This window comes from Myodes glareolus, chromosome 5, assembly GCF_982192425.1.
Source record: "Myodes glareolus chromosome 5, mMyoGla1.1, whole genome shotgun sequence".
Lineage (NCBI taxonomy): Eukaryota > Metazoa > Chordata > Mammalia > Rodentia > Cricetidae > Myodes > Myodes glareolus.
Window position 1 is genome coordinate 20,818,592 of NC_142030.1, and position 11,739 is coordinate 20,830,330.

The following is an 11,739-nucleotide window of genomic DNA, read 5'->3' on the forward strand; positions in this document are numbered from 1 at the left end:
TTAACAGGCATGAGGCAGAGTAAGGAGAACTGAGTTCCCTGGGCTTGTGTGGGACCAGCTTCTGGGGCTCAGTCTAAAATTAGAGTTAGGTGTCCCTGCTTTAGATTTCCCCATTGTGCGAGAGTTTTAGTCTGTCTGAAATACTACAGATATTCCATTCTTTTTAGTTCAAATTATTCTTATATTTGAGAATTTCATGCATAAATATGTTATATATTATTTCTGCCTCACCCCCCTCTTTCAACACCTCTACTTACTCTGAAATTCTTGACCTCTTCTTTAATCATTATTCTTTTACGCACATACTCACCTCATGCACACACATAGACACACAGGTACAGCTATGCGCGCACACACACACAATTTACTGAGTCAATTTAATGTTGCATATGATTTTAGGGTTGAAATTTGGATGGAATAACCTATCAGGATGCTCTTATTGAAAAAAATATTACCTACCCTATCCCCTCCCCCATCAGCCATTGATTACTTGAAGCTCTTCACGAAAAGGCAGGTACTTGAGGAGATTTCCCACATACACATTGGTGTTCTTATTTACAAAACCTTCTTGATGAGACTTCTGGATGAAGCTTCAATGTCTAGAAAACACTATTTATTGTTAGGCGTTCAATTGCTATGGATCATAGAATAATTCTGCCTTCTTTTCCTTATAGTAGACCTGATGAGCTGTGAAATGAAGTTTCTTTCATGATGGGTATGGACTAAATTTACCTGTGACACTAATGCACTTAGAGTTTACAGTGTCAAAAATACCATTTTTGCACCTTGTTTTCAAAACATAGAAAAGAGAAGATTAAAAGAAAACTTTCATACTATTGACGACAGCGTTTTCATACCACTAGATGGCCTCTTTCTCTTTTAAGATCTTTTGCAACTGTTTCCAGCTTTGCTATTTTCTTCATAAGAGCTAGGTAAAATCATTTTTCTTGGGATTTTACTTTATTCCTAACACTCCTGGAGTAGTTTTGTAGGAAGAAAGGAAAGAAGTCTGAACAAGACATCAAAATATAAAATTTATGATAGGCAAATATAAGATCTAGGGCAGAGAATGGAGGAGCAAACCAAACCTGCAAAATTATGCAAATTATGACAATGAGTTATGATGATGGCATGACATTTTAATGGAGTATGACAAAAGGTTGAACATCTTAATATTATCAGAATTAATTTTTTTTTATTTTTAATTTGTATTTGTGTGAGTATGTGCTGCATATATGTGGGTGTTCTCAGGGGCCAGAGGAAGGTGTCAGAACTCTTCATGTTATTTTCTGGGGATCTGGAATGGGTTCATTTTCACTGCCAGTCACAGGACTAAAGGTAAGAAGAAAGTATTCAATATACATGCTGACAGCAAAGAAATATTAAACACGAACACTTTTATTAAAGGTGAAGAAACATGTACACACAGAGACATACAAATGCATACAAAACACATGTATTTACTTAAACATGCACACACCCTCATACATACAGAAGTTGTACACACATACATGCACAAGGCACACATACACACTCGTACACAAGATGCACACAGACACTCACACACACAAGGTGCACACACACACACACACACACACACACACACAGTGCAACAACACAGTACACAGAAAGAAAGATTCCCTACAAAGCAGAGTGGGTTCTTTTTCTCCTTTACAGCTGGAAGTTTTATGTGTCTTTATGAGGTGTCGATGTTTGGTCAGTTTGAACAAAGACTAGCTACTGATAGGCCCACAGTTTTGAATAAACATTTCCCAATCCGTGTTCTTTGGCAGGGAGTACTCTGTCAGCAGCACCAGGCCTCAGGTCTCAAGCATCCACACCTTTTTCTCAGATCAGGAAGAAGTCAGAAGTTCACCATCTTCAAAGCCTTAAAGTTCTTGTCAAATAGATTGGCACAGGGATTTGTTTCTACTGCATATACTGGCTTTTTGAGATTCTAATCTGTTTGGATGTAAACCTTCCTAGGCCTGGATGGAGGGGGGAGGGCCTTGGACTTCCCACAGGGTACCCTGTCCTCTCTTAGGACTGGAGGAGAAGGAAGGAGAGTGCATGGGGGAAGTGGGAGGGAAATAGGAGGAGGGGAGGAAGTGGAAATTTTGAATGGTATTATTTATAATGCAATTTTTTTTAAGAAAAAGAAGTTCACCATCTTTGTTACCTATCTGTGGTCTCTCTACCTATCAAGAATCTGTCTAACTCCTAGTCATTCACAGGCACAGACTGAAGTAACATGTCATTGTGAGCTGTCTGACATGGATGCCGAGAAGCAAGCTCAGGTCCTCTGCAAAAGAAATATAAACTCCTTTTATTTTTTTGTGATAGAAATGTTTATTGAGCACTTCATGCAACACACCATGTTGAAGGTTTCAATATACAACTAACTTGATACATACTACATTCTTAGATTGGTTACCAGTTTTATCTCCTTTTACAAATAAAGTAACTGAAGCTTCAAAGGTTTGGTTATGTCAAGTGTGGTAGTATGTGCCTGTAATCCCATCACTCAGGAGATTAGGGAAGGAAGATTGTGAGTGAGACCAGCCTGGATGACACAGTAAAACTCTAAAACTAAATAGACAAGATTAGTTAACTATCCTATATTATGTAGCTCCTAAGTAGATACTGTGAAATGGGAAAGGTATTAGAATAAGTTTGATATTTTGCCAGTGACCATGTCAAACGAGCAGTGGATGGTAATTGAAGTGCAAGGTGTCATTCCACCAAGAGGTGAATCACCAATGGGTGAGTCTCTGATAGGAAAGCCCTTGAGACCACAGACGGCAGAATGTCTTTTGCTTCTGCTGTGCCTTTACATGTTTGCTGCTGCCATCTTTCTCTGATATCTGTCATGGTGTGGATGGATGCGAAGAGATCCCCACTGCCTGTAATGCAGTATGTTTATCTAATGGATACATTCTGTTCTGTTGGGCATTTTTGCCTGTGGATTATTATGAAGATAATTTCTTCCTAAGCTGTACTGTCTAATTCATAATAATAATGTTAGTTTAAATAGAGTTTTGATGATAAAAATATAAAAAAGCAAATGTTGCACAGATAGAACAATTGAGGTTCTACTGGGGAGCAGTATAGACTGAGGTTTAGGTTAATGATTAAGAAAAAGAATTGAGTCCCTGTAGCCAAGCTAGCTTAAATTCTTTTAATCTTAATGTTGGGAGGTATATTCATAGGTTTCAGAGCAAATTATTGAAGAAACAAAACTTTGAAAATAACTTAAAATTAGACTAAGATATCTTTGTCAAATAGTTTTGAGTTGAAAACTCAAGAAGAAACGATGGAAAGTTTTAAAAAGGCAGATAGTTGAGTGAGGAACTCTTTAAGGTCAGGGAACAAGAAAAAAAAAGCCCAATCATCATTAGATGATGTGCCTTTCTTGCTAGGATTGGTTGATGACCAAAGGTGATGATTAATTCCTTATACACATCTCTGCCCTCAGTCTTCTGATATAAAACACTATTGATGAGTGAGTCTGCATACTGAAGATTTAAAGCTGAGCTGACTGATTGATTTTCATGCATAAAATTTAGGTTTGTGATTCCTTTAAGATTCCTTATAAGATTACCTTCTAAGATAAGTAATAAAGTGATTGATCTTTTCTTTGTAACTGCAAAATGCAGTCTGCCAGTAAAACATCTGGCTGATAAGAATATCTTGCTTACACTCTGTTACTCTACAAGTGGGTTAGGTATAAATTCATGTAGGTTCTTGGGGATAATTCAGTTTTCACCTGTAATATGTAAAATGTTTAATTATGAAAGGAATATGAAAAACATTCTGGTTTTCACTTGGACTCAATGTAATAATTTACTTGAAAATCAGAATGTAACCACATTGTAACATCTGTATTGCCTGAAAGATTTTGTTTGGGTATATAAACTGTAGAGGAAAAAAGAGAGAAAAATGAGAAAATAAGGAAAAATAAAGATAAAATTAGAAGGAAAACATCAAGAATAAATGAATTAGGAGGAAAACAAGAAGATAAGGAGAAGGAATATATCAAGAGAGACAGAAGGGTCATTTCTGGGCAGATTTAAAAAAGAATATAGAACACTTAATCAGAGGAACATAAACACTTAACCACAGAGCCATCTACAGTTACAATTTTTTTAAAATATCTACTATAACTGTTTGAATGTTTTATGTTTACAGTTTTTAATTCTCAAGGAAGCATACTCAAACTACTTGATCTTTAAGACTACTAGAATCATCAGGGCAGTGGTAGCACACACTTTTAATCCCAGCACTCGGGAGAGAGGCAGGAGGAATCTCTGTGAGTAGAAGTCCAGCCTGGTCTACAAGAGCTAGTTCCAGGACAGGCTCCAAAGCTACAGGAAAACCCTGTCTCAAAAAAAAGAATGCTAGAATCTTTGTAAAGAAATCTTGAAATCAACACAAAGTCACACAGAAGACATAATAGCAGCAAACACATGCCAGTGACTGTGTGCCAACTAATCATGGCATTTTATCACAAACTAAAAAGAAAGAGTATAGCAAATGTCCTTGAACTAAAATCAGAGTGTCATGTTCCTTCCTCAAGCCCAAATAATCTCAGTCATGTGGATTTTGTTAAGATTTTATAAATGACTATGTAAATAACCAATCAATTCTAAGTATAAAGTGAAAACATACACAAAAGAATAGTTTAGCTGTGCCAATTGTAAATATTATTATCCCTTAGGTCATGATCCATAATTGGCTTGGAAAAGGTGGCACTGCATTATTTATAATATTAGAGTTATTTGCTTTAAAACCATATGAAGAGGATGAGCTATTTTGAACTGGCATGGGTAAACTCCCATTAGGTCCCAGACACAATGAATGGTTTTTCAGAACAGAACACTTTCTGAATGGCATCTTTCATGTCTTTGTTCCTCAGGCTATAGATTATAGGATTGAAAAATGGGGCAAGGACAGCAAACATTAGTGCGATGATCTTCTCCAGCAGAGGCTGGAATGTAGCAGAGAAATGTAGCAGATGGCAACATACCTGTCGATGGCCATTATTGTGAGGACCAAGCCTTCTGTGACTCCAAAGGAATGGAAAAAATACATCTGCAGCAGGCAGCCAACAAAGGAGATGATTTTATCTTTGCTGACTATGCTGTAGAGCATTCTGGGAATGGTCACTGTGGTATAACAAATCTCCAGGAAGGAAAAGATGCTGATGAAAATGTACATGGGATTGTGCAGACGGACATCCAGCTGAACAGCCAAGAAGATCATGGAGTTTCCAACAACAATGAACATGTAAATACAAAGCAGAAGGATGAAGAACAAAAGGCCACCATCCTCAATCTGAGGGAAATCACAAAAATAGAATTCTATCACCTTTGTCTGATTCTCCTTTTCCATATTTTCAGCAGTTTATTAGCAGGCTGAAGGAATACAATCAGTACAATCAGCACTCAAGTAAAAGGACAAATATACAAAATTTTAACCATCTAAATAGTTTCAATATTAAGCCAAGTAAATAAAATACATGATAAAGTATTATTGTCAGATTTCAAAAATTTTACAAAGTGTATCTAGTTGTCAATTATTCTGCTTTTTAAATAAAACAACTACAATTTGTAAATAAAATTTGGCATATATCATTGCCCAAGAATTTGTCAATTTTAGTAAAGGATAACAGTTTAGAAACTGCCTTCCACTACATAATCTAATTACATAAAGATGATTTACAGAGACAAACAGTATGATATCAATTTAGCTCAACCCATCCCTCATTTTGACAAGCAAAACTGCTCTGTATCCAGAGAAGTGACCAGAAATGTGGGCAGTCAAGAAGAAGCTATATGCAGAAAATCATTTTTGATGTAATATCATTTGATCCAGAACTGATAAAACTCCTCCTCAAGTGTAAAAACATTGGGTTCATGATCCATTCAGTCTTGTGATCCTTTCTGAGAGGAATTTCGTCAGCTAATTTCAACCAAAAGTTTCCTTTTCTACTTATAAGATTTTTTTTATTTTTAGCACATTGTCTTTGACAGAAAATTTCATTAACTCTACTAACCTAAAGCTGGAAAATAGTGAGCATCTAACACAGGTTCAGTGGTGTCTTTTCGACTGTTCGCTACAATATTCTACAGGAGTCTAAATTGTGTTCTTTAGTCAAACTCAACTCTTTGGCAGTGCAAGATCTTAAGGCTGGATCTGCAAAAGAGAAAAACTATGGATAGCCACCCCAGTCAGTCAGTCATCTGGGAGCTGACCTTAGACATAATACATATACTCTTTTGAAGCCTCGAAACAAGCATCCACACAGAAAAAATCAATCTGAAGAAGTCGAGCATTTTGTTTGCTTTCCAGTGATCTCATAGAGCATTTAAATATACAGTTAAATATAAAAAATATAAAGAACAAAATTCCATTTGGTATTTATTTATGAAAATTTTTACATTAAAATTGATGCTCTCAGAAAAAAAATAATTGATGTTCTAATTGTTCCTTGTTTTATACTATTACCCAGATTAATCACCTTCAAATATGTCTTGGTCTAGTTCAGTCTCTCAGATAACTGACTTAAGATTTCTTAACTGCAAAAGAGTGGGTATGCTAACAACTTACAAAGTTGAGGGCTGTCTAAAAGACTCCAGGGCTTGCTTCTAAGCTGAAATACAATGCAAATACTTCTGGCATTAAAACAATTTCAATATCTGCATCTTTTGAATTTATGGTCTGACGTTCTTTATTGGTCTGCAACGACCTGATACATGTTTAGTTGTTCAGTAAGTCAAATTACTCTATCAATAATACACTTCACAATCACAAAATTGAAACCTGGAAGAAGTAAAAGGGAAGAATTACACAAAAAATACTACTCTATTTCATGGGGGAGAGGTACAACCAGAAACTTAGATAGTAAACTGCAGTCATCATGGCTTTGTAAATTCTTAGCTGTCTTTCCTGACTCTGCTATGTAACATATAGGCATTCTAAATTATAAATAACTCAGGACTCAGTAGTGATGAGAAATGTCAGAGATACAGTGTCAAAGATGAAATTTAATAGACCATTTCTTCATGTATTTGCTGTGACTTTCTGTAGTCAAAGAACACAATGACCCTCTCCATGCCCCCATACCTGACTGACAGTCCCCCCATCTCATGTGTTTTTATGGCATCAACAATGACTCTGGGGGGGAGGTCTTTCCATCTTACACTCACCTCTTCTAGAATCCTCTTTTCCCAAATATCTTGATTTCTTTGCAGCCCAACAAATAGGAAGGTTATAACCACAACACTTGGTTTCATGGGGGATAAACAGTGGAAAAAGGCTTTGTTTTGACACACTTCCCAGGGACTACAGAAAAACTCCTTATGCCCCAAGTGCCTAATTAGGGAACTCTGTTGCCATGCTTCCATCTCACAAAGACTCCACCCCTATGGGAAGTAAGAATTTGAAGTCATTCCAGATAGTAGAGAAAAGAAGGGAGTTGTTTTGATTTTCTGTGTAAGTTATGAAAGAATTGTTTCTGTTACACAATGCCAAACTACATCTGAGGTCCTGTCTCTTTCTGCCTCACATTCATCCCTCTGCCCAGTCATATCAATCTTGTCTTCACCTCTCTAGTGCTGGGATTAAGGCATGGGATCCCAAGTAATGAGATCACCTTTGTGTGAGTTCAGTTCCTCTTTTATTCAGAATCAATCTCCTGTAGCCCAAGGTGGTCTTGAACTCACAGATGTCCATCTGCTTCTGTCTCCCAGGTGCTGGAAGTAAAGGTGTGTACCATCATTGCCTGGCCCCTAGTGGCTTAACTCTGCACTCTGATCTTTACACAAACTTTATTTGTTAGATTACAAACAAAATATCACTACAGAAATACTTTATATATCAAAACACCCCAAACAATATTTCAGAATCATCATTATTCCAGTGTTAAAACTGTATAAAATCTGGACCTAAATCTTAAATTAATTCAATTACTTGATTATGGCCTTCTAAGAAGCTTTAACGTCTATTTAGAGCATCCTCTTTATTTATAGTATTCATGTCCTCTGTGTGTGTATGTGTGTGGCAGGTGTGTACTTTACACAAGGCATATGTGGAAGTCAGTAGATCACTCTGAGGCATGGATCAGTTCCCTCTTGCCATCTTGTGGCATATGGGGATTGAACTTGTGTCATCAGACAAACATACAAGTGCCATGACTACCCAACTCTCTCCCAGGGCACAGTGTTAGGCCTTTGGTGACTTTGCTGTATTTCAAGTCTCTAATAAATATGTCATTTTACTTAATGAACTTGGTTTTGAACAAATGAAAATTGGCAAATTTCTCTCTCCGAGTATTTTAAGGAATCTTAGCAGTTCTTAATGTGTTAGGGTGTACCTGGATTTTTATTTTTTATGTTTTCCATTACTTCAGTGGTTATGGATAATGGAAAACTGTTAAACAAAGGGATTCAAAGGCTAGGGTTTATAACTTTCTCAGCCATGAAGTGTCATAGGCCCTACAGGTAAACCTACCACTATTAATTCAGTAAGTAATGATAGCATTAAAATGACTCATAAAATGACTTAACACTATATCCATAAATCAGTCTATCCATCAAACCTCATTAGAGAAGTTTTTTTTTTCCTTGCAGTAGATGGGAACCAGCACAGATACTCACAACTGATCAATGAGTAGAGAATAAAAGAGTTTGGAGTGTTCTGTGTTAAATGGTATTCTATAACACACTCATTCTGCTCAAAGCTCAAAGGTCTTTGCAGAAGAGTGGGCAGAAATATTGCAAGAGTCAGAGGGGGAGGATGGGTTCAAGGAAACTGTTCTCCAGGCACAAGAGGGCAGAGACACAGGATTCGCAATGACTGTGACAGCATGAACAAGATCGTGGCTAACTTAAACCAGACAAAGTCCCAGCATGGTGGATGGGAGATAGGCACAAATTATCCCCCTTAGGTGGCAATCCACAGCCATTTGATAGCTGCTGGGAGAAAGTTGCTTTTCTGTAATGAAATTAGTACTGTTTTATAAATAACGCTCAAGGGCAGGCCCTATACCCAAGAGAAATTAGTCTACAAAAGTTGGATTCAACTAGTGTAAAGGGAAGAAAAAGAAGAGAAGAGAAGAGAGGAGGAAGAGAAGGAGAGAGAGAGAGAGAGAGAGAGAGAGAGAAAGAGAGAGAGAAAGAGAGAGAGAGAGAGAGAGAGAGAGAGAGAGAGAGAGAGAGAAACATAAAGCATAAAGTTGCAGAGGTAGGAATTTGGGTGTAGATTTGAGAGGAGCTGGGAGACGTGATCAAAATGTATTGCATGAAATTTTCAAGGATAAATAAAAATATTATTAAAAATGTGTTGTCTTTAAACAAAGGAAGGATGGATGGGTGGGTGGCATTCTGAAGGCAGTAGAAGTGCATTTATTTTGGGGATCCGCTAGATCTATAAAACCGTCAGGAGCCACCTTTTTGGAGTGATTTTGCTGGGCTCCTAGCCTCAGCAGGTCTATATGTTCCAGAGTACGGGGGTGAGAATTAGAAATGTTAAATAGGAGAAACAGAAATAAGAAAGAATCACAGAGATTTATGATAGACTGGAAAGGCAACTCAGTCTACTGTATACTGAGTTTTTGAGTTCTGAGTACTGAGTCTGTGCAGTATTTAATTTTTCATACGCTTTTATACCCCAATACGAAAAAGGGGAAAATACAAAAAAATGTTTTAAAGTTATACACAGGACTACCAGAACAGTTGCTTGCTTCAATAGTTTAAGACATCAAGCCATTAATTCATGAGAAAAGCATTCTGTTGTTTAGGCAGTGAACTCACCATAGATCAAGTATCCTGAATGCAGCCACTCCCTAGGTTAAGTCTCCTAACTCAAAAGAAGAGTTATGCTTGAATTCTCTGACCTTTGGTCAGAGTGGAAAGGATACCTCTCTATGGGCCATCTCAATGGCCGAAACACCAAGTAACCATACCCTAGGTCAGGGGTGTAGCCACACTTGTTGTTAACAACTTTGAGCAGCCTCAAACTCTGACCTTCAGACAAGGTGGAATAGGCTCACAATTTTTTTTTGGCCTCAACATAGAACAAGTATTATTCTTTTTGAATGAATTCATTTTTACGTATTGCATATATTTATGCATCTGTGTAAGGAGATACAAGATACAGTTGAGTACCCTGGAACTGGGGTGACAGGTAGCTGTGAGTAACCTGATTTGGGTACTGGAGACTGAACTCCAATTTTCTACAGTAACAGGAAGACCCTCTAAATGGTGAGTCAGCGCCCAAGTCCCCTAGACACTTCCTTACAGTGAATGTTTGATCTTTCATTTACAAAAATATTCTGATGTATAAACATTTCTTAGTACTGGTTGATAAGTAAGTTCCCACTTTAAAATAGTCATGTTACAGGAAATAGCTAGATAAATAGAATAATTAGTGCAATGTAATCCTGTTTTTGACAATAGTCAGGTCCTACACTTTCATATATTATACGAGATGTAAATGTTTAGGATCATTAATAATGACACAGATGACTCATCAGGACACACAACACACTCCATCCTTCTCACAACGATGCTCTCTGACTTGTTTGTTCCTTTCTTTTGAGACATATTTTGTTACATATATGTGTACTAAATGGTATTATCATAATAACGTTACTCTAAATCTCAGAATAAAGATGAACCAGGTAAATTAAAGTTTTTAAAATAAAGACGATATTAGTTTTACTGAAAACCATATGCTAGAAGCTATTGCTTAAAGTTTTTTGTTACTGTCAAAAAATTCTTATAAGAAAATATTATATAATAAATTAAATTTCAAAGAGATTGGTTTACCTCACCAATACAAAGCAATTGATCATTATATAAGCTATAATGTAGACTTGAATTTGTGAAATTTCAAACATATGCCCAATAGACTAGTGTTTACTATTCAAGAAAATTGCTAAGTAATCTAAGAAACATCTATTTTTGCTCCAAATTTTATTCAATAAAAATCATCATTTAAGAAAGAGTTATATAATTTATGTTAAATCACGTAAATTTGAACCTACATGTATTAGGTAAGAAACATATTTGGCAAAAATTCTAAGCATGATTCAACAGTATCTAAAGTTATAAAACCACAACATCCTATGATAGATAGTGAGGGCTGTGTATACTTTGCAGTCTCTGGGGTCAAGCTGTCTGTGGCTCCAGCAGACATTGTAATGGCTATGATAACTGAAGGCCAGGCAGCCCTTGCCACCACTTCAACACCTGACATAGAGAACAATGAGATGCTTCATTTCTCCTCTCTGACTCTTGATGATCCCTCAGCCATCATATACCACGTCTGTCCTTGACCATTCTGCCACCCATCATCACAGCATCCCTGTTCTCATCAGCTGCCTCTTCAGGGCATCCTGAATTTCCTTGTTGTGCAAACTGTAAATGAAGGGGCTTAGGAAATGGGTAACCACAGAGTAGACCACTGCCAAGTTTCGGTCATAGTCAAGGGAGTAACTTTTCTTCAGCCACACATACATGAAGAGGATGCTACCATAGAAGACGAGAACCACAGTGCGGTGGGAGACACACGTGGGGAAGGCCTTCTTCTTGCCTGCAGCAGAAGGAATCCTGAGCACTTTGAAGATTATCTGCAGGAGCTCACAACCTGCAGGAAGGTGGCCAGGATATTGCAGGAGTTTACAATAAAATCTACCATGACACTGATTTCAAAAAAGAAGACTCTGTTGATAATATG

General features: G+C 37.1%; 1 protein-coding gene across 1 annotated transcript; it reads right to left on the minus strand.

Annotated features, from left to right (window-relative positions):
• Positions 1-4,959: 4,959 nt before the first annotated feature.
• LOC146894836 (olfactory receptor 6K3-like) lies at positions 4,960-5,391 on the minus strand. Its single transcript, XM_087906000.1, has one exon. It carries the CDS (start codon positions 5,389-5,391, stop codon positions 4,960-4,962), a length of 432 nt encoding a protein of 143 aa, XP_087762126.1.
• Between the last annotated feature and the right edge of the window lie 6,348 nt (positions 5,392-11,739).

Coding starts and splice junctions, on each gene's coding strand:
- LOC146894836 (XM_087906000.1), bottom strand. CDS start 5,391: ATGGAAAAGGAGAATCAGACAAAGGTGATAGAATTCTATTTTTGTGAT.